The following is a 27,142-nucleotide window of genomic DNA, read 5'->3' as shown; positions in this document are numbered from 1 at the left end:
TATATATATATATATATATACACTAATATAGCTAGTATGTTAATGTAGTTATTATTGTATATAACTTTATAATTTTATCTAACCATGATTTATAAGGTGTCTCTCCCTTTCAATTTGAAATGAAAAGAGAACGCAACGGAAGTTGCTTTGTCAAAATCATTATGAAGTTTTTTTAGAGCCACTTTGTGCCTTATTACTTTCAAATTACGTCATAACTCATAACCATGGTTGCTTCCCTTTTTTCAAAAAAGATGACCATATATAATTTTTGTCGCTAATATTCGATATTCATTAATATCCACTCTTAAGAAAAAGTTATAATTTTGGATAACTAGTACAGTTATTGTCCTGTGACTAATAGGTCACAAACTCCAAAGGATAGCTCCAAACAAGATTTTTATAATTGAAGCTTTGAAGTAATCCACAGTTTTCGGAATAGCTCAGTTGGTTTGGAGGGTAATCATCCATACGATATGATTCGAAATCAATTCTCGTGCCTTTTGAATCGAGCACTATCACTATTTATATTCTCATGTAGTTTGTATATTATTACACATTAAAATTTATCCTATATACATTGAAAAATAGAGATTATAGCAGGTGCGGATCGAGTTTCGAAGAAAAGTAGTCCAAGACAGTTCGAGGTGTGGTCTAATAAAATTAATCGACAAGATATCATGAAACCGGATTTTCAGGAGATCAAAAAGAATTGTCACCTTTTTTTCTTTTTCTTTCTTAGTTTCTCATTATTCTCTTAAACTTTTCCTTTTGTAGTATTATTAACACTTTCTGATTCTCTTTTTTTTTTCTTCTTTTTTTTCCCTCAATCTAACCTTGAAATAAAAGCAGTGTGAAAGATAACTTTTAATTGTATGGCTATTAGTTTAATATTTTATTCTAATTAATTTACAGTGCTGTCACGACCATAAAAAGCAACTACTTGGACCTACATAAACTATATCTCTACATTAATGTGTATCATAATTTAACTTGAGAGCTCAATCCAGAAAGAGAAAAGTTGTATTAATTATTAATTACAAATGAACCTTTATAATTAAAGTACTCTTTTTTTAGGTCATGATGAGTAATTTTGTCGCCTACACGTAATTAATAGTAGTAAATAAAAAGGAGAGATAAAGGACTTTGTGATTCTAATTTTGTATGTAATTTGTCTTAAAAATCAATTTAGTTTCAGTTTTTTAATTGTAATAAAATCTAACAGAACAATATCTAATACCTTGTGTATATATTTTGCTTTTGTTTTTGTTAGTTTGTTTCAGTTAATCGAACATTAATTGTTTTTCGCCTACTTTTATCCTAACTTTGATAGAGTATAAAATTTAGGGGTGACAAAATTAATCCAGACATACGTTAGATTTGCATAAAATTTGCACTTATATGTTGACCTTTATTAATCGAAAGTTTTTTAATTAGAAACTAAAGTCATTTTTGAACATTATAACTTGTGAGATATTATAACACGAAAATATTTATGTTCCGTGAAAAAATATTTATCATGAGTGGCAAAAATGTAAATGATCCCCCGATTCGTTCGAGATTGAATGGGTTATGCCCATGTTCAGCAGTCCAGATAAACCATGAATTAGCTTAAATCTTAATCATAGTATTTCACTTTAGATTAAAAAATTTGCCTAAAAATTATTGTTTTTTTTTCCCATTATAATCAATTGTTATCGTTATTGATAATTACAGTTGACGTTTTTCCATCAATTAGTTCAATTTTTGTTTATAAGAACCATGCAACTATAGTGATAAAAACTTTCATTACACATTTTTTTATTCACTAAATTCATAATTTGTTGAGTTTAATGATTTTTATAAATGACATGACGGAATGTATTTATTTTTTTAGGTCGTGACGTTATTTTTCTTGTACTAATTCTATTCTGGAGTTCACCTTTTCTTCTTCTTCTCTCCTTTTTTTAAGTATGTTATTTAAGCGTATCTAAACAACACAAGAAGCCTAGTAGGGGTTTGACCGAATCCAGTAATTCAGTAATTTTTGCTCAAATAATGTATTTAAATTAAGACATTTATAAAAAATATATACAAATAATAAGTTTATAATCGTGTTATCACCACTTGAAATCTTTATCAAAAAATTTAGAATTCATTTAATAAAATTCTAACTCCACCTCTAATTACGTTATTCATAAACAGTCTCAAAATAATGCTTATTGTTCGATGGTAAAGGAGCAGTTTGTTTCACGTTTAAGACCCACACATAAGAGTGTGTATCGAACTAAATTAATTTTATGACAGATTATGAGTACATTTCCACTAGAGTTTTTTTCTTTATTTTTGGTTAACATTTCCACTAAAGGATTAAAAATACACATATATATGTTGAATTTAGGTCTTTTTATCTTTTCTATATGGATGATAAATAAATATAAATACACTTCGAATCAGTCCATTTTTATATTTGGCTCATACATTAAGTCTTATTTGGAGATTATTGAGGTACTTTGAGAGAGAGGAGACTTTTAATTCCTGCTAAAAATTATCTTGAGAAGCTAACTTCTTTTGGTATCGCAATAAATTCGAATTAAGTGTTCTTACATTTTTTGGTTCAAATAAATTGGAAGATTTTAAATTTGAGTATTTGTTTTTTGTTGCTATCTTATCATGCACTTTAATAGTTTTGTATTTTTTTCAGCAAAATAGTATAGGATATATACGCAGCAAAAAAGATGTTTTTGTTTTTCTCTTTTCACATGCAACATAGTTGTTGTCCCTTTAACTTGTTCTTAAGCTTTTAGTACAAATTAATGCCTTTTCTCCATAATAAACTTGAGATCAAAGTTCACTTCCCGTGATACAATTATTTTTTCTTAGACTTTTACAACATGAATAACACTAATTAAAAGTTTGGTAATATTTCACATACTTTATATATTGACTTGTTCAAATTCCTTTTTTTTTTTTTTTTTTTTACTAATAATAGGAACAACTTCAATTGATATGTTTATTGAAAAACATTATATAGTATATGGTTAAATTTGATAATGGCTAATTAAATATGATTTGCAAATTCTAATATTTCGGCCACCATTTTATTTTTATTTTTTGTGATTGTTAATTGCAATTCCTAAAATATTTACCCAAAGACTTTTACGATTTTACCTTACACGTTAAAGGTGATGCAATGATTTGATCATTTAGGAGTTAGGAGCACTATATATTATGAAAACAAATTAAATCAAGAATATAACACGGTCATGGGGCAGACTTGTCAAACTATGGAATAATATTTTATTCAGTCAAGTCAACAAAAATTACACCCTACTGAAATTTTCATTATGAAGTGACCCCCACCTTTTTATTTTTCTTCCACTCTATTTTATTTATTAATAATATAACAAATAGGTTAAGTTTTTATATGTATTTAATAATAAAGAATTTATAGCAATCAGTATAATTTAACTTGCAATAACAAGTGATCAGTTACCAATTAAGCGTATTTATAGAAAATTACTTATAATTATTATCAATGATCAGATTTTATAAATACTTACAATCCTTCAATACATAATTATATATATAACTTAAACTCAATTTACGATATTGTGCTTTGTAAATCTTGAGAGAAAATTACAAATGGTCCCTTATGTTTGGGATAGAGTTAAAATAGCCCCTAAAGTGTACTCCTAAACAATTTTACTCCTTTAAGTTAGTCAATGGAAATCAAACAAATTTTGTCTATTAGCTATAGTGAAAACTTGGGGGTAAAAAAGACTTGACGATTATCAATTAAAATTAATAGACACAATTTATTAAATATGTAACAGAGAATAATATATATTATTTTAAATGAATTTAAAAGATTTAAACTATTTAAGATTTATTGGCTAGCTAGTTCGAAAATAAGGAACCAATTGGCATTTTATCTAAAATGTTGACAAAATTAGTGAAAGAATACCAAATAGGTGGACTCATGACTAAATGAGTGTACTACTATTGGAATGGTAGTCCAAATTTTCATCATTACACTTTTAGGCTCTTTCTTAAAGATTTTAACTACCAAGTTGAAAAGAGCAACTTAATTAATTAATCACCATTTATTTTTACTTAGGCCTCCTAATACTTGACTTAATTCTATTAAATTCCCCGTGGAATGCGCGTACCTAGTGACGTTTTGATTGCAAAACAATTTCATTTTTTTTTTTGGTTTCTTTTGAGGTTTTTATTATTATTATTATTATTATTGAAATACACGATATGTTTGGAAATAAATATTCTGTTCAACGAGAAAGGTCTAATTCTAATAGTTGAAGTCTTTCGTCGATTAAAAAAAAGAATAGTTCAATTCTTTGATGTTTTTTGAGTAGATCTTTTCTAAAGGAAGTTACATTTAACCGTTATATATATATATATGTTTAATAAAAGAATCTAGTATCTTATAGGAGATGTATCGTGATATAAAATATTAAACTTATCAAAAATGTCACAAACCATCAAAAAAGTCACAACTCTTTAAAAAAATAAAAACATTTCCATGTCAAAAGGTATCTATTTTTAATATAATACAAATAATAAAATTAATAAATAAAATGAATTGAGTATTTTTTATTAGGGGTATTACAATAATTCAACATTTAGGTTTGGGAGATCATGCTTTCAAGATAGTGTATGTGTATATGTGTATATATTATACGCATACTATATGTGTATATTCTTTAATATACAAAATATATACATTTCCCAAAATTAATCTTGAAAAATCTTTGAAGCTTTTTTTATTTTTGGGTAAAACTTAAAACAAAATTCTCTATAAGTTTCAAAAATTTTATTTCTAAGTGCCTCTTTGACATTCTCGAACGGAAGGGAGGTTTGGATATTACGAGTATTACTTTAATTATATAGCCTTTTCAGAGGAATAAATCAATAATATTAGTTATTAATTAATTTAGTACGCCATATAAATCATAATAGTTGCTATAAAAACTGGGCTATTTGTATAGCAGTCTCTTATGAGATGTGCATCAGCCCAGATACATTGAAACCTGCAGTTGTATGGTCCATTAGCCTATGGCTCTGTATAAATCATGGGCTAACCTCTTGGATGGGAATGTGCAACTCTTTAGTCGGGTTTAAATAAAAAAGGAATAATTGTATATAATAGCAAATTAATAGTCTAAAATAAATAGAGTAGCTATGGTTTGATTTAATTATGCTCCATAGCAAACGTTTTCCTAAGTTTGCCAGTCGCCCTTCTCCCAAAATTCTCGCTCGCCACTCTCAAATTCTCGCTCGTCACTCTCCCATTCTCGCTCACAGCTCTCCTTCTGCTCGCCTTTCTCGCATTATACACAGAAGTATATAAATTTTATTTTTGTTTTGTATAAAGCGAGAAAAAATTGTATATACACATGCAAAAACATATATCTTCGTGCTATACACTTAATTATACAATTTACAAATATTCTACTTCGATTCAATTGTAGACAAATACAAATTTTATACAATTACTGTAGCGAAAAAGGCCAACGAGTTATACAATTGCAGTGAAACACAGTTTTCTCTCGCTTTATACAACAGAAGTGTATAAATTGTGTTTCTATTTTTGTATAAAGCGAGAGAAAAACTTATATCTTCCTATACACTTATAATTGCACATTATACAAACATTTTACTTCGATTCAATTGTATGCAAAGCAAATTTTATACAAATATTGCAGCGAATTATACAATTGCGCATTATACAATTGCAGTGAAATAGGCCAGCGAATTATACAATTGCACTGAAATAGGCCAGCGAATTACACAATTTAGGCCAGCGTATCATACAATTGTATATGTATAGCGACGCCAACAAATTATACAATTTAGGCCAACGAATTATACAATTCTATATGTATAGCGAATTATACAGTTATAAGTTTGCTATGGAGCGCAATTATGCAAATTTTGCTATAGCATAAAAATATGAATTTTTTATTTGATATGTGTGAAAGTTGCCCAATAAAAAAAATATACTATAATACTTAGACAAATATATATGCATAGGAAGAAAACAAGCGAGAGAGTTAGCATATTACAGATATATACAATTCACCCGCATCTAAACAAATTACAGAGTCAATTCCCTAAATACTCACCCAAGTTAAGAGAATTGTCTTAAAATAGACAAATATATATGCATAGGAAGAAAACAAGCGAGAGAGTTAGCATATTACAGATATATACAATTCACCCGCATCTAAACAAATTACAGAGTCAATTCCCTAAATACTCACCCAAGTTAAGAGAATTGTCTTAAAATGTCATTTAGGTTTCATTTAGGACCAAAATATCGCTCAACTATTACTATTTTCCTCAAAATATACTTAACTTTTCACTCTCTCCAAGTTGGCATGACATGTCATTACAAACTTTTTAATAATACACTAATCTTATTCATTGAACCCATTTAACTAAAATAATAATCATATTTTTTTTAATTTTTTATTAATTTATTAAGAATAAATTTTCATACTTAAAGTCTTTTATCATAATTAAGTTTTTTATTTTTTTATGTTATGAAGAATATATTTTAAAAAAGTACTATAATTTTATCAATTTTGAATACTTATAAACACATACATTAAAAAAAATATTGATATACAAATCACTCATGAACGCTAATTTACATCAATAAATCATAAATTGTACAATAAATCAATAATATTAAAGGTCAATTAACTATTACAATAATACTAATTGTGTATTTTGCAATTCATGCTTCCGATAGTATATTTTTTTAAAAAAGTGAATAATATTATATTTTTTATCTATTAGAAATACTAAAATACTTCAAAAGTCTCCTTAAATTCTAGTTGATATGTCCAGCCATTAAATCATCATTTTGAAAAATAATAGACCTATTCAATTCATCAAACTTATGCCTCTACAAAAAAAATATAAATTACATGAGAATTTACGAAAATTACAAGAAAAATAATTTAAAAAGTCTAGTAACTTTATATATTGTCACCAAGAAAAATTCTATGAAAAATATCTATGTGCACTTATTACAGCAAGTTATTTTATAAAAATATTTAGATAAATTTGTAAGGTTGACAAAAAAAAATTGGTAAGAAAGAGAAAATTATTATTTATCTTTTTTTTTAATTTTATTCTTTTATTCTATATTATATTATATTATAACTTTTCATACAATTAAAATTAATAAATAAATTAATAATTAATTGAATTCCCTGATTTAATTCAATAATATACATATTATATGAGATTAATATATTGATAAATAAATATTAAAATTTTATTTTCTGTGATATCACTTACTATTATTTTTTTTTTGAAAAAAGATATTGTAAGTATATATGGATTTCAAAGCACCCATATAATTATTTTTTTAATAATTAATCGACCTTTAATATTATAGATTCATTATACAATTTATGATTCATTAAAATAAATTAGCGTTCTTGAGTGATTGGTATATTAATATTTTTTTTTGAATGTTTGTGTTTATAAGTATTCAAAATTAATGAGATTATATTACGTTTTAAAAACGTATTCTGCATAACATAAAAAAATAAAAAATTTAATTATGATAAAAGATTTTAAGTATGAAAATTTATTCTTAATAAATTAATATAAAAATTAAAAATAATATGATCATTATTTTAGTTAAATGAGTTAAATGAATTAAATTAGTCTATTCTTAAAAAAAGATTTTAATGACATGTTATATGTCATGACAATTAGGAGAGAGTAATGTTTTTGAAGTGTCAAGTATGTTTAACATTAAATTAGTGATAGCTGAGTGATATTTTAATTCTTAATGTAACACAAAATAATATTCTAAGCAATTCTCTTAACTTGAATGATCATTTAGAGAATTGACTCAAAATTGTCATGTATGTTGCATGAACTAGCGATACGGAAGGTAATTTGTTAAACTAAAACCCAAAAGAATTTGTATTATTTGCTTTTTAATTTATTGGGTCAACGTCTTACGGGCGCTGGCTCTCTCTTTAATTATCTTTTTGTAAGATTTATTTATTTCGTGAAAGTCTTAACTTTTTAATGGAATTATATCAGATCATAAATTAAACTCACAGAATTGCATTGTCCCTACTTAGTTATCTTCTTATTTAGAGTTGATGGATTTTGAATTTTAAAAAAGGCAGCTTATTGAATTTAAACAAAATTCTTAACCTATATTCGATTTTTCAAATTGTTGTTGCATTCGTATCTAATCCCAAAAGATGTACGATAAGCTATTTTTTTAAAGAATTCACCACTAATATCCAATCTTTACATATTTTTAAAAAGTCGGACCAATAAAAAACGCGGGAGAAAACCCTAGCTGCGCTGACTAGAGACACCCTTATAGATGGAAGTAAAAAAGCAAAGCATCTCCTTTGATGCATTTGAAGAGGCAAAATAAAGGAATGGGGTTGGGGTTTGTTCTCAATAACATATGAGTATGCCCTAGCTTCTTTTCCTTGTTTTTCTCCAAGGAAATGTGACCTAATATCATGACTACTTTTTATTTTCTTGTGTTGAAAAAGGACAGCTTTATTATTCTCGTACACACATTTTTGCATGCAGTCTACATAAATAGAGTCACTAGTACATATACTATGCTTTTAGATAACGTGTCTTGTTGTTAGATATCTTTAATTGGGAGTCCACAATCCCCCCCTTTTCATCTCTCTTTCTCTTTGTCTCTTTTTTTTTGACAAAAAAAAAATATCTCTGTAGTGCTCTATTTGATTGGACCTATTGGTTGTTCAAGTACAAAATATATGTGGTCATAAATGTTATATTCCATTATCCCACTCTGGTTAGAATTGACATGGTACATATTGCTTGGTAGATAAGTGTGTACTGTGGCTTATTGGATAATCACTCACACATTCCAATTTATAGTTAATTTCTAGTACAATTTTAACCTAAGTTCTCACAAACGAATAATATCTTTACAGTAGGAAGTGTTTGACCTTATAATTTATGTGGAAAGTTATGCAAATAAAAAAACATATACTAGTTAATTAGCTAATGTAGTTATAGTTTGAATTAATTACTATTTACAATTTTTTTTTAATTATAAACTGTGTAGAAATCTCCCGTAGAGAAATCAAAAATTATATTAATGTATTGATAGTATTAATAGTATTGATGATACATAATATTGAGTTACAAGCTCCTTATATTGGAAAAGATTGTAGAATTCCAAGTTAACTATACTTAGAGTCCTACTACAATATCTATTACTAATATAATAATAATAATGCAATTATAAATAATCTAAATCCTAGTTGTTCTATAATTTTTAATAGTAATCCTATTCGTAATATAATTCTAATCATAATATAATTATAGACGAAATATAATCCTAACTAACATAGATAGTCTAATTCTAGTGCGACTCTAATTCTAGAGCAGTGTTGTAATCTCGTCCTTCAGTTTCGTTGGACATGTTCCAATCCTTATCTTCCTTCTTCATCAACACTTGCTGCAGACATGCAGTTAGCTGCGTTGGACCTGTTCTTTGACATGTTCCAATCGTCAGTTTCCTTCTTCTTCAACACTTACCCTCAGACCTTAAGCTAGTGACTAGAGTAACAATTACTCCTAGCTTGCTTTTAATATCCAGCAAAAAACTTTGAATACCCAAAAAGAACTTGTTTTGTCAATGCTTCGGTATATTGATGTTGTTGTTGCCGCATATCCAGCAAAAAAAAAAACTTTTTTGTCAATGTTTCGGTATGTTGATGTTGTTGTTTCCTCTTCCCCTGTCTTTTTGGGCAGATAATACCATGTTATGGTTTTGTTATGACACTTTTTCCTCCTCTTACCTTATATCAAAACATGTGAGAGCTTTAACAAATTGATTAAGGGTGGGATATGGTGTCTTACCTAAGCTTCTAGTAAAAGTTTGTTTTTTTTTTGCTTGATCATAAGTTTTTTTTCTTCAAGCATTCCCACATCTCTTTGGCAGTTTAGAAGTCCAAAATTAAGTATGTGTTTTTTACGGTCAAGCTGTCTGAGATCCAACTCCTTAGCAACATATCTTTCTCCTTCCAATCATCAATGGTGTCGCTATCTATTGCATCTTTCTCAACTGCTACAACTTCCCCAGCAGTTTGTTCAGTGAAACAACTACTTTTACTCGGTTCATTCTCTGTGATATGAACAAATTAGGATATGTGTGTCCTATTTGTGAGGTAGTTTGTTGCTTAGATTTAATAAGCAAGCGACAATGAGTTGGTGAAGTAAGGAGGTTGACATATGTCTGGTAGAAGAGGTCATAGCAACATGTGGTAATTTTTTCTTTTCTTTTTTATCAATACTCAGAGAGCGAAAAAGCTTTAAGCTCTGATACCATGTAAAAATCTACGTAGAAATCTCATGTAAAGAAATCAAGGTTTATATTGATAGTATTGAGATACATAATATTGAGTTAAAAGTTCCTTATATTAATGAGGATTGTAGAGTCCTAAGTTAATTATACTTAGAGTCCTACTACAATACCTATTACTAATATAATAATAATAATGCAATTATAAATAATCTAAATCCTAGTTGTACTATAATTCTAATAGTAATCCTAGTCGTAATATAATCCTAATCATAAAATAATTATAGATGAAATATAATCCTAATTAACATAGGTAGTCTAATCCTAGTGCAACTCTTATTTTACAGCAGTGCTGCAAACTCGTCCGTCAGCTTCTTTGGACCTGTTCCGATCCTCAGCTTCCATCTTCATCAACACTTGCTGCAGACACGTCAGTCAGCTGCATTAGACACGTTCTTTTAACATGTTCCAATTGTCAGTTTCCTTCTTCTTCAACAACAAATACAAATTTTACATATAGATGTACAATTATATGACAGATATATAAATATAGTTTGCCTCTCTCGCTTGCCTCTCTCCTCCTCCCTCTTCCGATATCGTTCGCCTCTCTCCTCACTCTCCCAATCTCGCTCGCCGTATGTATTTCAGTTACATATATACAATTATCATGACATATACACATATATACAATTTGATATATATACAAATATAATTCACCTTTCTCCGCTCTCCCTCGCCTCTCTTCCGTCTCTTAATCTCGCTCGCCTCTCTTCTCCCTCTAATATGTAGCTACGAATCATAATTTGCAAATTATAATTACAGAGTCTAATTAGTGGCTATTTATGAAATTTCTCTATTAATTTATCCGGTGCATATTGATCAAAGTGAAGTGAGTTTCAGATTCCTAAAGCAACTCAAAGAAAGAATAGTTTCTCCTATATAATCACTAAAAAAATATGTTGGGACAAGATAGGGGAAATGGAGACCGGTAAATAAATTAGTCAATCTGTGGAATATAATTATACTCGAATTCAACTTTTTGAAGAATTTCCAAACTGGCTCTAAAATTGTGGGTGGTCTTAATTAGTCTTGAATTTCAAGTATTTTGGGTCAATAATCTAAAAAAATTGAGAGATTAAAAATGATGCTACACATAATTTTTCATTGAAACGTATGAAATGGAGATTCACATTAATTCAATGACTTGTGTTATACGAATATGTCACCAAAACTGAAAGTTAAGTTTAATTAAGTGTTTGTTTGATTGGTCATGTTGTACAAAGCGAAATGTTGGCTGGTCAATATAACTCGTAGGTACATTCAAAAGATGAAAATATCAATAATGAAGTGTTGAGATGGATTAGTGGAGATACTCGGAGATATAGGATAAGGAATACTATGATATTCAAGATAAAGTAGGAGCGACGTTCATTCTGGAAAAGATGAGGGAGGTGAAACTGAAATATAGATTAATCAATGAAGACTAGGCGTGAGAGGTTGACTATTGATGATGAGAGGAATAGAGATATGTCGAAAAATTATTGGAGAGCGGGGATATACACATTCTTATGAAGACTATGTTTGAAATTTCAGAGAAATACTTATATTATATTAAGGTCTCATTATCCCCTATAATTTTACAAATAATTTTATATCCCTTTTCGATCTACATGACACTATCTTGTGGGTCCAGCGATTGTTGACATTTTTTTTTCAAGCTAGTGCAACGTAGGCCGAAATGGGGTATAAAATTATTTATAAAATAAGTTCATGGGGTAGTAGTACTTTAGTATAGTATAAGTGCGTCTGTGGGATTTCGAACATAGACTGGGAGGTACTTATGCATTTTCCCTTATGTTTATTAAATAAGTAAATCTTTTGTTACCAATTAATTTTTTTTAAAAAAATATATATATAATGATATATAGGAGTAGTAAATTAATGTTAGTATTGAAGCACATAGGTGGGTGTGGGTACAATTAATAAAGTTTGTAATAGAGAATCTGTAGTACCTGGGAGGAATAGTCATAAATAGGAAAAGAGAATCAAATCTGGAGGAATTTGTGGAAACAAATGAACTATGAGACCTAGGCTGCACTTGACTATACGCAGTCAAAAAAGAAAATCTGAACATGTCATTTCGAGAGTTTTCGCATTTAATTTTAACATATTTATAAAAATAAATAAACAAAGTCTATGATTGTGTACCATTTATATCAGAAATTATAAAGCCGAGGGAACATAAGATCACTCCCTAGGTAGTGCGGAACTGGTTGAATTTAACCCGCAAAATTTTTAATTAATGTTTTAATCTTCTATTCCAATTTGCTCTTAATAACTTAATGAGTTTTATCTTTTAATTTTATTTCAAGTTACTCTATTTAAGATTTATGAAGTAACATTAATTGATAATTGTAAATAATTAGTAGTAAGTAACCCCACGATATATAATACTAGTAACAATAATTTTAAGAATTTGTAGTTGGTAAACTGAAAAAATAGATATGATCTTATTGTATCACAAGTCTTGATCAAGAAAAAAAACATATTTCAAAATATCGAATTTTTTCGGACGATAGAAAAATCATGATCTCCCCTCAAATTTAAGATAAAAAATTGTCTTGGATATGTGCAGTATTAATTAAGACTGCTTGTTTGTATTTAATTCACTTAAAATATAATTAAGAAATAATAATTACTTTATAATACGAAAATCATATTTGAAAAAACAATATCCATGTTATAAAATACGAAAAAACTCTAGCTCATCGAAGCTTAAATTGTGTTGGAGTTCATATATTCCCGAAATTTCAAACCGTAGTAAGACTTCGTGAAGTTTTATGTCTATCTAGGGATAAAAATTGAATAGTTGTGAATGTTGATTTGTATTCCAAAAAGTGACTAGTTGTCTAATTTTATCTTAATAAAGATGCGAAAAAGTTTACCTAAACGCAAATATAAAGAGAAGAAAAACATGTAGTAATAGTAGTTAGTACATGAGAAAACACACATAGAATATATATTAATTAAGTGAAACATTGATGATATTACATTACATTGTGCTTATAATTAAGCCATTAACTCAAGAGGGTGAACAACCATTACCCCCATATACATAATAATATAAAATTTAAGTCTGCATGTCTTATTAAATTATATAATATTAAAAAAGCATATAGTAGTAGTCCGTCCACGCACTAATTATTATATAATTGTAGATGGGATGTAGCTTTTAATTTGTCGATATATCAACGCCTTCTAGCGGCAGTTTCCCTCTGACAATTGAAGAAAACAGCAGCAACTGGTGAGCCAAGTTCATTTTCTTCTGAAAATTTTCGACTACTAAATTGATCTCTTGACACTGGTGCACTCGATATTGTTTGCCTTTTCTTCTGCTTAAACAGCAAAAATACAAACCTGTGGATTCCAATATTTGGCCTTGGCATTTCATACCCAACCACTTCTCTTCCTGAAATATTTTTACATTCATTTTTACGCGTTCGTACTAACAATATAAATAACTTTTAATTTCACACAGAGACCTAGATCGATAACATTATATAATGATGCCGAAGGGCGGTCAATTCACTCGAAAATTATATTATTATGTATATAGGCGAAAGTATTTTTTTTTTAATCTATACATTATATATAATCTCTGGAATAATTTTTTAATATTTTTTTAAATGCATGCTTACGTGTTAAAAGAGTAACCAAGTAAGTATATTTTTTCATATAGGGAATTAATTAGGAGGTTAGCACTTTATATCTTTTTGTTTACCATTATTATTAATTATGTACTAATAATTAAGAATCAATACTTTGATCCTATTACCACCAGGCAAATTATAATATATTTTTATACTAATAATTTAAAGAAAACATGTAGTGCTTTCTTAGTTTTAATTTGCTCATCTATTTGGTAGAGACTAAAATATCGTTTAATATTATTATCTTAAACATATCATAGAAATTAAAATTTTTATAATATTTCTTTTTTGTACTAGATATTAATGGCAAATAAAAAGAAAGTACATTATTTAGATTTATGGGTTAAGGATACATACCAAAAGAGCAATCTGTAGTGCCTGGAATGTCTGTGACAATCCTGTAAAGATGGTCAAATCCTCTTTTCAGTTTCTTATTTGTCTAACTAGAACAAAATATGTCACTTTGATTCTATCATATTAAATAGAGTACATTTTTTCCGTTACACATAATAATATCACCATTTTGCAGTCCTCTTTTTTGGTAATAATAGATGAAGAGAACAAGTAGTAATTAATTAGTACAATTATTGGACATTTTTTTAATTTGCCCGTCTAATCAACTGTACGACAACATTGTATGGTATATGAGTACTCACCTGTGGAAGTGTTTCCAAATATAAGGATTTTTTAACATATAAACATAGGTATATTGACTAGCATTTTTAAAGTTTATTAATAATACTCCTAGTACTCATTATTTAAGTTCAATATTAGTACATGTTCTTCATCTTTATTGTGGTATTGTATATGGTTATCTGTTTTTTCTAAAGTACCACTTATTTTGAGACGAATAGAAAGTACATAATAATTTGTACTGCGATATAATGATCATGTCATTTCCCCTTCCAAAGTAAACAATTGAAGATAAAATTGACTGAGTTAGTTTAAAGGCATATGTCTATACCAGTGTAGATGTTCCCTGAGATATGGATCACTAGGACCAGGAACATCTGGATCTATCATGATCTGTCAAATAATGTATAAAAGAAAATGAGAGGTCAAATATTCATATTTCTCATCATAAATAATAGAAGATAAATGTACTAATCATATCATCTTGTCCGTCCCAATTTATCTGACGCTGACTATGAAAGTCCAAGAAAGATATGATTTTTTCTTTAAAAAGTTATGGTCTTAAATAATTTCTAAAACTATATATCATAGAAAATGTGTGACATAAATTAGGACAGACAGACGGAGTAAATTGGAAGTATTGAAGATTAATATATACCAGTGTGAAGAAGGATCTGAGATCACCACCATGAACTTCAACCCTAGGTTTAGAAGTTACTGAGGAAGGAAAGAATTCATGTCCATTATAGACATGTTTGTTGTTGTTATAAACAACAGACATCTTAACACTTGGACAGAAATAATCAACAACTTCACCAATCACTCTACCAATCACAAGGGGTTCACACATTTTGGAAGCCATATATATTTAGAGTTAATTATTAATTAATTATAAGACACAAAACAAAATCTATTTAAAGAGTTGTAGTTGTTTTTTGATGGAGAAAAGAAGAGCAAAATACCAATATTTATAGTGGCCCTAAGATCATTAGAGAGTCAGATGGGATAGGGACTAAAATATTGATAGTTCAAAAAATGGGGAACCAAATTAAAGAAATGAAAAGCACAAAAAGGTTATTCTCTTCTCGTGCTACAAAATTATAAAGTCATAGCTTAATTAGCAGCTAGAGAAAGAATATATATGTGTTCTATTTTATTTGCGTTTGCCCCATTTTTTTTTAAAAAAAAAGTACTCCCTCTATCTTAAAAAGATCATGTGTATTCGACTTGAAGAAAAATATTTTATACGAATATATAGTCTATATAAATACTATGAAAGGTGAAAGCTTGTTGTAGGGTAGAAGATTAGGTATGTTGAAGAATGAAAAAGACACGATCATGTGGAATAGCACTCGTAAGCGTACCTATTTTTCATATGAAGCTATTTTCCTTACTGTATACCTAGAGAAAAAAGATTTAATCAATTTAACATGGAAAAATAATCATGATCGATGAATAGTTTCCTTATAAGACTTGAATATTAATTCCTCCTCCGATTTGAGCTATTTTATGGAATTGAATCAAATTTGAAATTCATTTCTTTCACATTTTTGTCTTAAAGAAAGTTCACTTAATATGTATAAATAATGTTATTGCAAACACAATAAGTAAAAAAGAGTAATATTTGAGAATTGGCAATAGACTTAATCTTATACATGTCTCTGAAAAAAGTTAGATAATGCAGTAGTCTCTCAAAACAAAATTAGCCATCTTTGGCATTTGTAAACGATATTATAATAATAAATATGTATATCTCTACTCGAACGTTACGCTAATGGTGAAGATAGAAACCATACTTTATATAAATGAAAATGTTATAGTACAAATTAGAAGATTAAATGTTGTACTACCAATTTATGTGAATGTGGAGCTAAAGGTAATGGTAAATACAAACTAAATATTGTACTAATTAGTTACTGTAACATTTTATGTCGAGATAATTTTCCACATATCGAAAACCAAACTACGCTGGACTATTAGAAGAAAATGTATGTCCCTATACAATTAACCCTTGAACAGGAATTGCTGTCCAAGGGTAAAATTTAATTTTGGGGAAACAAATAATTTACTTCCACTTTTAGATAGTACCTACACTATTTTAATTAAGGGTGTGCTTCATATGTTTTACTCCCTCCGTCCCATTTTATGTGAAAATATTTGACCCGCTACGAAGTTTAAGAAATAATGAAGACTTTGAAATGTTTATCAAATTGTCCTTCAAAAAAGTAACTCATTTTTCTCTCTCCTCATAAATGTATTAGAAAATTAAGTGGGACCAATAAAGGTAAAAGAGAAATTATATCTTTAAATACTTACCATATAAGAAAATGAAACGTTTCTTTTTGGGACCAACCAAAAAGGAAATGGTGTCACATAAAATGGGACGGAAGGAATATCATATTTGTCTATATTAAATGTATTTTGGAACTAATTCCAACTTAAAATTTAATCACGAGAAAAAGATTGATTAACTAGATCTTATTATTTTTACTAAAATCAATTTTAAATCTAAATAAATATTTGAATAAAAGTAAATGAGTAGAGATTGTTTGTAATAATGGTCGTTGTTAGTGATTACTGGTAATGTTGGAGACTATTAGTTTTGTAATGACTGGTGTGATGATGACATTTAATAGTGGTGATGGTGATTGTCCTAGTGAAGTTGATTGATATTAATAGTTAGTGATATTGACAGTGGTGGTTGAAGAATACATATGGTAATTGATGATGTGTTGATGGTAGTAGCGGTGCTAGTTATGATAGTGAAGATGGTGCATTCGTTTGTAGTGGAGATTGATCGCAGGGATTGTAGTGGTTGATAGTGATGGTGGAGGTGGTAATAATGTGAGTATGGTGATCGTGACAGTGGATATAATTATAATAAACGTAAAATATATCGTAGCAACTGATAATATATAGTGATTAACAATAATGGTGATTATAATGACAATGATGGTTGATAGTGATGATTAGTCGTTGATGACAATAACGGTAGTAGGGTAATTGTGAGGATAGAGATAGTTAGTCACGGTGATAGTTAGTAATGAATAAAATATTGACAAAAATTACGCACACAAAATACTTTTTATTAGTATCATATTTATCAGCTCAACAACATATTAATTAAGTGCAAAGAAAGAAGCATACGACTATAATAAGGAGACCATTCATACCTTCTTCATGTGATGTGAGATTTTTGAAGACTCTCACAATAAGGCTGGACATTCCAGCGTAGGGAATTTAATATGCAGAATCAATATTGTAAAAAATAAGATTTGAGATGTAATATGAAGAATCAATATTGTAAAAAAATAAGAATTGAGATGGTCATACTCTAAATTTTATTTTAATTTTTCATAAATAACATTTCACATTACTCATCTAATACCACCCAACCCCACACCCCAAGATCCCTCTGTGCAACCTAAATTACACACAAATATTTTATGACAATTTTTTTTTTAATTATCATAATCAAACATCAGAGGTAAGTGAGAAACACACAACCCCCTAAAAGGAAAATCAGATGGAATTTGCAGATACCATCTTGGACATTCTGAAGCTACTTAAAGCATCAAACAAACTTTTGTATTTAAGGTAACAAAAAGTTGCAACTTTTCCTAATAATTTTTCTTTTTTTGTTAATAAATATAAAAAAGTTGAGTGATAACCAAATTAAATAAATTAAATTAAATGGTAGGCTAGGTAGGAGTATAAAGGGAGAGTAGTAGTCCACCACCAGCCTGTTAACAATTGATGGTGGTAGCCAAGGTCAAGTCATATCAACAAAAAAGAAACTCAATTTATGCAGCTTTATAACTCCTACTCCTAGTAGTAGAAAGAAGAAGCATACTATTAATAGAATTCTCAATTTACCCTTTTCTCCATATTCCTTTTTATATTATCCCAATTTATAGAATCAAATAATTTAATTTCGATTATACACATATATATACAGAAGAATTGTGTCAAAAATATAGTAATTCATAATGATAAGTAATTTAAAAATATATAAAAAGAAAAATAACTTGCTTAAATCTTGAAATTTAAAAGTAATATATAAATTGAAACGATGAAGTAGTTTATTTCTCCTTAATTTTAATAATTATAATTATATATGTTGCACTATTCAAACTGTAGCACAGATTATTGCTCATGATCAATGAAACAAGCGGATCAAAATGAGTTGAATTAATAAATAAAATAAATTTGGTTTTTTTGTTATTTAAAATAAACAATATATACCTAATTTAATTCCAAAAGGATATTGAAATGAAATGCTACTTTTTTCTTATATTGTGAAGATAAAAATATTATATCGAAGAAAATTACAGATCAAGTAAATTATTTTAAAAACATCAGTATATAATACATTTAATAAAGAAGCGAAAACAAATGAAACAACAAATACTATATTAAATAGAGATAAGTATTTTTAAAAAAAGATTTAAGTAAAATAAAAGTGAAGAGAATATGTATTTGTGATCAATAAATTAAGTTAGTAGTACTTGCTTTGTTCCTAGTAGATAACAAATTTCACTGCAAACTGACACAAAGGAAGCTACCTTTATGCATAAACTCTGGGGAGTGGTTGAGGAGGCTTAGATTAGAAATTTCTCCACTCATCATTAGAAATTTATCTGAGAGTTATTTATAATCTTAAAAGTAAATTTGTTTGACATAAATTTAAATTAATCGAGAGCTTTATTTGATCAGAAAATTTGTCTCCTTGTTTTTGAACTCAAACAAAAACTTTAAAATCTTTGTGTTGCTCTTTGACAAGTAGACCCTATTTAACATATATATTATTTAAATTGTGTTTGATTATTCATACTTTTTGGAAAAATATATTTATTATGATTAAAAATTTAAAGTTAGTGTTTGACGATAAATTTTAAATATTTTTAAAAAGCGGATTTTGCTAAAATTTGTATTGAAGTTTTAAAATGTGTTTGATCATATATAATTTTAAAACATATATTTTCACCTTTTTAAAAAATAAATAAAAAAGATGATTGACAAATAGCCAAAACTATAAAAGGTTATAGACAAAATATCTATTAGTTTGACACAAAATTATTATTTGTAGAATGAACTAATTATTACATTATTCTAAACCATAACACTTTTAAGAAAAACTTCTACTATTACAATCATTGGCTACTACAGTTAATCAAATAATAATTAGTTACAAAGATTCATTAATATAGAAAAATAATAATAACTAGTTATTCTCCAATATAATTTTTTCATATTCTACGGGCAATCAATTCACGAACAATATTCTTTCAAATCAGAAGACCAACACAAGTATTTTTAATTAGTTGGGATATGATTTAAAAAATATCTCAAAACTAGATAAATTTTATGATCAAATTGATATTTACCAAATTTCTAAAAAAAAAAAGGTTTCTTATGACTCGTAATTTTTAACAATAAAAATCTGATTAAAAAATTCATGATTAATATATATTTAAAGATAAAATTATAAAATAATATCAAAATTTTCTATCATATAAGCGAGTAGCTAGGGTTCTCACCTATAAATGATAGATTAGTGTATTCTACGAACCACTATCCCATTATAAAAATATTTGAATTAATTTATGTTAATTTCTACCATTAATTGTTGCACAACATAATCACTAGTGGTGAATTAGATAATATATACTAGTAGTAGTAATTATCAATAAGAAATGGAGTTGAAAAAAGGTATGAACTTGACATAATCAAGAATCTTTACTGAATGAAGAAAAAAATGTATAGTAAGTGAATTTTTTCGAACGATAAATAATACCACCTATTTGCTTCTTGATTCCAACCACACAATGAAAAATTGATTCTCCACCATTTGAGCCAAAGATAATTAAAAATAACCTCACTATGATTCCTTGTACCAACTCCATTTTCGGTTTTTATTATATATATTCTACAAATATCTTTGGTCATACTTTCGGATTAAGAAATGGATTAGATAGATTGGTTAGTCATAATATACATTTTTTGGGGAATTTATCATGACTATATTTAATCAATCAAACACAAAGACATTTCTTCTTTTATTATGTTTTGATATGATTTTTTTATATGTCAATTTGGATTAAATAGACTCCCCAAAAGGCTCAATTTATATATGAGCTAACTTGATTTGGTCAAACTAACCGCTGTAAACACCTTGAAATGGATTTGATTCTAATAACTTATTTAAGAAAATGAATTGTGACGTTAATGAAGTATCGAAAAATATTTCATGAGATCGGTGAAGATTGTCAAAATTATATAACAAGACTAAATATTCACATCCTACCCGATGTGGTGGTAATTCAACGACTTGATCTTTTGTGTTATTGTTAATATACAAAGTATATGTTTTTGTAGTTATTTACTTGGTGTAAATATTGAATGAGATCAAATCTTCCTATAACAATAGTAGATAAATCGATTGGATTTTATGATGTACATGTTAAAAAGAAGATAATTTGGTGTTTTGTAACAACCTAAATTTATATTAAGAAAAATGATTGAAAACCCCATTTACCCTTTCATAATGTTGTTGACCCCTAAATAGGAAAAATGACATTATTTCTGTGAAGGCTCAAACTGGGCCCGGCCCAAATTCGAACAGGTTTAGGACAAAATATCTTTGGGCCTTATGAATAGGTATTTATCGACTTTGTCGATAAATATTACGCACCTTTATAGTTTGGATAGGTGAAATATATTTCTAAAATACTATAAATTTCATTCAGATTTTCATCCACGTAATATTTGTCAAAAATATCTGGAAATCTATAGCCAAACGCTACCTTTTAAGTGGCCATTTGTTTTATTTTTAAAGTCCTCTAAATTTTTAAACATCATGTTTATCCGCTGTTAGAGTTCAATTTCGAATTTAAAAACTATCCCTCTTTATTCATATCCGTTGAGTAGAAAAAGAATAGAGTTTTTTTTTCATCTGGATGAGGTCTTGAATGGTAAGAAAATAGTCAAGTGTATGTAGATTTTTATTAACGAAAAGTATAAATATATATCATTTTTTAAAAACGACGATAAATATATATGCACACATGAGAATATTCATGTCAAACTTATATATTCGCCCCCTTTCCCTTGTTTTAATTCAGCATTATTTTTCCTTGTTTAAAGGAGGTTGAAGGCACGTTATATATGTAGAACATAATTAATAGCTGAGACAACAAATTAAACATTTTATTAATTAATCATGCATTTCCCACTCCCATTAATTTATTAATTAATTAAACATTATTCACAATACAATTATAACGGTGATGTACATTATATTCCTCTCACAACGTTAGTTGAGATATATTCCCATACTTGAATAATTTGTTTCCACTATTGAATCAATGCAATTAAGGGTAGTTGTTGCCTTTCTTGTGTTACTTTGGATATCGTTCGTGGAGATACATTTAAAGAGAATTAGAATTCAGATATTAAGTCTTGTGAGATTGAATCGTTGTAATCAAACTCAAGATCGTTGTAAATTGCAGAGTAGTTCAAAAAGAATTAAACTAAAGGATGGAAGATACCTAGCATACAGAGAAAGAGGAGTTCCACTCGACAAATCCATATACAGAATCATCACTGTTCATGGCCTTCACAGCACCAAAGAAGTTGATGTTCTTGCAACCCAAGTATGAATAATAATACTTCTTTTTAATCTCTGTATGCTTTTGTCATCACAATGCTGAAATTTTTCATTGTTTAGGAAGTGCTTGAGGAAATGAGTATATATATGGTACAGTATGATAGAGCTGGATATTGGGAAAGTGATCAAAACATTAAAAGGTCAGTAGAAAGTGAAGCTTGTGATATTGAAGAATTGGCGGATCAGCTACAAATAGGATCTAAATTCTATATAATTTCAAATTCTGCTGGAAGTTATCCTACCTGGAATTGCCTCAGGCGCATACCACACAGGCTAAAAGGCGTGGCTTTTATTGCTCCGATGATCAACTACAAATGGAACTCTCTTCCTCGAAATTTAATCAAATATGATCATACTAACAAGCTTGCGCGAATAATTTATTGGCTCTGCTGTCATTATCCTGAACTACTCTACTCTATTTGTACACAACAATTTAACGGTGTTCCATTGTGCACTGCCTCTTTGTTTACCAAAAAGGACAAGCAAGTAGCAGGGGATGAAAACAGAGAGCAATCTTATAATATGGTAAAGTTTTTCAGTTACTTGCTCTAATTAATTTTTATCAGTGATTGATGATGTTAATTTTGCAGAAACTTTATCCGACTCAAAATGATTTTGAGTACTCTGTTCTTCAAGATTTTATGGTGGCTCAGGGAAATTGGGAGTTTGATCCACTAGAACTTGAAAATCCATTCCCTGAAAATGAAAGCTCAGTTCATATTTGGCATGGCAACATGGACGATGTAGTACCTATTAGCTTACAAAGATATGTATCGAAAAGGTTACCTTGGATTCATTATCATGAAATTCCTGATGTTTCACATGATTTCTGGCAGGTTGGTCCTGTTAGTGAACCCGTCTTGAGGTCCTTTCTGCTTGGCCAACAACATCCCCATCCCAGTTTACAGGTGGTTATACAGGACTAGCCCAAGCGATACGTACCTTGTTAGGGTTTTGCCTTCATTTTCTCATAGATACATTACTAGTTGCTTCTGCTTCTATTGTAAAATTCGAATTCATAACATAATAAAACAGATTCTAGTCTGGTTGTGTGTTGTTATGTTATTGTTCTGTAATGTTGATTGAGTTTTATTATCAAACATGGTTATTGTTTTAGATCAGCATTGTTACTGTGTTAAAAAACTAATGGCTTCTAGAGAAAGGGCAATGAGATGAGGATGCGTGCCATTGAGTTTGGTAAAAAAGTAAGAGAATCAGTGAAGGATCGATGGTGGAGATCATCAAATGGAGATGGATTCCTTCATTGCTCGTATTACTAGATAGTTTACTATCTGCTTCTGCTGCATAAGCAAACTTCCTTAGCATGAATACTGTACTCTTGCTATGTTTCGTTCTGTAATGTTGTGTTGTTCAGAATACTGTAGTTATAGACAAGAGTTATAATCACAATGATCATTCTCTTTTTAGAGTGACTTTTCTTAACAGATACTAAACAATATTCATGTTGGAAAACAACAATAATATAGCCAGTCTAATTCCGCGAGAAAAAAATAATACTGTATACAATCTTTGTCATCCAATATGTTACTCTTGCCGCTAAGAAAAAGTCTCATTTTTGGCCTTTATCCCTAATGAAGCGAGGGTAGTTTTAAACCATTATCAAAAGTAAACTAGATATTTTTTTCTCGAATAGTTTGATTTGAGACGCAAAAAAATTAAGCAATTTGATGATTTTTTCTTCTTCTTTCTTTTGGTGTCTCATACGTTATTTGTAACATGGGTAGATTTGAGTAAGTATAGTTAGTGTCCATCCATACAGACGCTAACGAGTTGTCAATAACTTTGTTTTGTCTCTCTAATAATATACGTGACATTCTATTTACCCAAAGATTTTAATTTTCCTCGTAAGCATTAAGCAAAGAGCAGATGCAAGATTGCTTAGAGTTGGTTTTCAAGTAAATCATAAAAAAATTATTTCCACCGATATCGAGTAATTTTCACACCTATCATATATAATAATATTGAGTCCGGAGCCTAAAGGGTATAAAATGTTAATAAAAATTCCAAAATGGTATATGAATATTTATTTTAACCAAAAGGGCAAAATCGCTGGAAGGGCAGCGACTTTGCTTGCCGGAAAAAGTAAAATCGCTGCCTTGGCAGCGATTTCTAAAATATTTTTTTAAAATAATTTTTTAATAAATCGCTCCCTAGGGAGCGATTTTCTTAATTTTTTATTTGAAATTAAAAAAAAATAAAAATAAATAGGAGCAAATCGCTGCAAGTGCAGCGATTTGTCTCCAATTTTCTTTTATATTTTTTTAAATCAATTTTTTAGAAAAAATTTGATTGCTACTTATTTTTAAAAATTATTAAAAAAAAATTATTTTGGAATAAGTAGTAGAAAAATTTAAAATTAAAATTTCTTTAAAAAATTTAAAATTTAATTTTAAAAATTGTAAAAAAAAATTAAAAAAATTGATTTGAAAAATAAAAAAAATGGATTGAAAAAAAAAAATTGGAGACAAATCGCTGCCCTTGCAGCGATTTGCTCTTAGTTTGTCTCCAAATTTTTTTTAATTTTTTCCAATCAATTTTTTTAATTTCTTTTTATTTTTCCAATCAATTTTTTAATTTTTTTTTATAATTTTTAAAATTAAATTTTAAATTTTTTAAAGAAATTTTAATTTTAAAATTTTCTACTACTTATTCCAAAATAAATTTTTTTTATAATTTTTTAAAATAAGTAGCAATCAAAATTTTTCTAAAAAATTGATTTAAAAAAATATAAAAGAAAATTGGAGACAAATCGCTGCACTTGCAGCGATTTGCTCCTATTTTTTTAATTTTTTTTTTAAATTTCAAATGAAAAATTAAGAAAATCGCTCCTTAGGGAGCGATTTATTAAAAAATTATTTTAAAAAAAATATTTTAGAAATCGCTGTCAAGGCAGCGATTTTACTTTTTCCGGCAAGCAAAGTCGCTGCCCTTCCAGCGATTTTGCCCTTTTGGTTAAAATAAATATTCATATACTATTTTGGAAATTTTATTAACATTTTATACCCTTTAGGCTCCGGACTCTAATAATATTGAACCTCCAAAAATAATAGTGTGTAGCTGTTAAAATAATAATAAAAAATATTGTGCTTATTGTGATACAATTCTGGCATTTCTTCATTCAAATGGACACTCATTATCACTATACTAAAGACATAATTTTTGTTAAGGATGTCCAACTTAAATATATATCATTTAAATGTAGAGTTTGTCATATATATATACAAGGTAATTTTCTGACGAAGGGGACAGCCTGGAGTAGCTATAGCTACACCCTTGTCCTCTTGATATGGAAGGGAAAAAAAATTATCATCAGCCTTCAAAAGTTGATTCCGGTCTAGGATTAGTCAAAATTAAATCGAAATCGATAAATTGATAACCTATAAGTTCTTAATATCATCAGCTTCAAAAGTTGATTCCGGTCTAGGATTATTCAAAATTAAATCGAAATCGATAAATTGATAACCTATAAGTTCTTGACTTAGGATATAGTTTCGTACTTTTATTTTATGATGTCTCAAACACTCGATTGTTCTATAAATATGCTTTAGTATTTGCCTTTAAACAAGATGTAATTTATAAACTCATGTGCAATATGGCTCATTTGTTTTGTCACTGATAAGTCAATATTGGTTCTATATCGATCTAACATGTTTACAAACTAACAATTAATAAGTCAATATCTTAATAGTTTAATAATGATTTGTATGTTATTTTTATTTTATTCATAAAAAATTTTAATATAAATTTCTACTTGGCTATTACAAGTAATTTTACTATCTAATGGCATGTAGCTTTAGATTTTTTTTAAAAAAAAATTGTATGACATTAGCTATTTATTAAGTTTATGATATGATAATCGAATTAGTCAACTTGATTCTTCATAATTCTGATTCAGAAAATGATGAGTCGTTACGTATATAGTTGTATACAATAGCTCCTCAAGAGTATATCAAATGCGAAAATAAAATCTTCACTCTTTTGAATCTCAAGATTATGATACGGAACTAATAACTTTTAACTTAAATTTCACCTAGCTAAGAATCATTAGATTACATTTCTTGTCAACTACAATAATTATATCTTTCATTTCATCCTCCGTACTTCATTTCAACCATTTTAATTATTTTTCAATAATTTCGATATTTGACCTATTATATAGGAGTAAAATTTTAGATTATAGTATTTGAGTGTGTAGGTATTAGATATTAATGTTATTCGATATTTCGTATTTTTAATTTATCAAATTATTTACTTAATGAAGGTGCTATATCAATACAACAATTATTCATTAGTACAAGTGCAAAAAGAAAGTTAAAGAATAAGAATAAATAAGGGAAACTTACATAAATATACTATAATAAAAAAATATTTACCATTTATAGCAATAATATTTTTACCTCACTTGATCACTTTTAATTCATTTATAATACAAGTTTAATACATATTACAAAGAACAATTTATTATTCACATATAATACAAATTTTAATAATGAATAATATATTTATCACACATTTTAATACACTTATAATACAATGTGACAATTTTTTTACCAAACAAACATAATATATTTCAAAAAACAATTATAATTCATATATATTGCATACATAATTCACTTTTAATACATATTACAAATTTAACAAAGCATTGCTATAAATGGTAATAAACAAAAAGTATCGCTAAAATCAGTAATTATTTTTTAAAATGTATTAATTTATGTAATTTTTCCAATAAATAATTCAAATACATATATCTTTTAGTTGTATCAATTTATT

At 27.9% G+C, this 27,142-nt stretch overlaps 2 protein-coding genes across 2 annotated transcripts; one reads left to right on the top strand and one right to left on the bottom strand.

Annotated features, from left to right (window-relative positions):
• Positions 1 to 13,333: 13,333 nt before the first annotated feature.
• LOC107022871 (protein SELF-PRUNING) lies at positions 13,334 to 15,617 on the bottom strand. Its single transcript, XM_015223449.1, has 4 exons — positions 15,338 to 15,617; positions 15,011 to 15,072; positions 14,404 to 14,444; positions 13,334 to 13,805 (listed from the first exon to the last, which is right to left on the bottom strand). The coding sequence occupies exons 1-4, from the start codon at positions 15,539 to 15,541 to the stop codon at positions 13,585 to 13,587; spliced, it is 528 nt and encodes a 175-aa protein (XP_015078935.1). The 5' UTR covers positions 15,542 to 15,617; the 3' UTR covers positions 13,334 to 13,584.
• Positions 15,618 to 22,046: 6,429 nt separating this feature from the next.
• Positions 22,047 to 23,464, top strand: LOC107022911. Its single transcript, XM_015223483.2, has 3 exons — positions 22,047 to 22,334; positions 22,409 to 22,873; positions 22,939 to 23,464. The coding sequence occupies exons 1-3, from the start codon at positions 22,047 to 22,049 to the stop codon at positions 23,272 to 23,274; spliced, it is 1,089 nt and encodes a 362-aa protein (XP_015078969.1). The 3' UTR covers positions 23,275 to 23,464.
• Positions 23,465 to 27,142: the final 3,678 nt, after the last annotated feature.

The sequence above is a fragment of the Solanum pennellii genome, chromosome 6 (assembly GCF_001406875.1).
Source record: "Solanum pennellii chromosome 6, SPENNV200".
NCBI classification, from domain to species: Eukaryota; Viridiplantae; Streptophyta; class Magnoliopsida; order Solanales; family Solanaceae; genus Solanum; species Solanum pennellii.
This window is presented reverse-complemented; position numbering and strand designations above follow the sequence as displayed.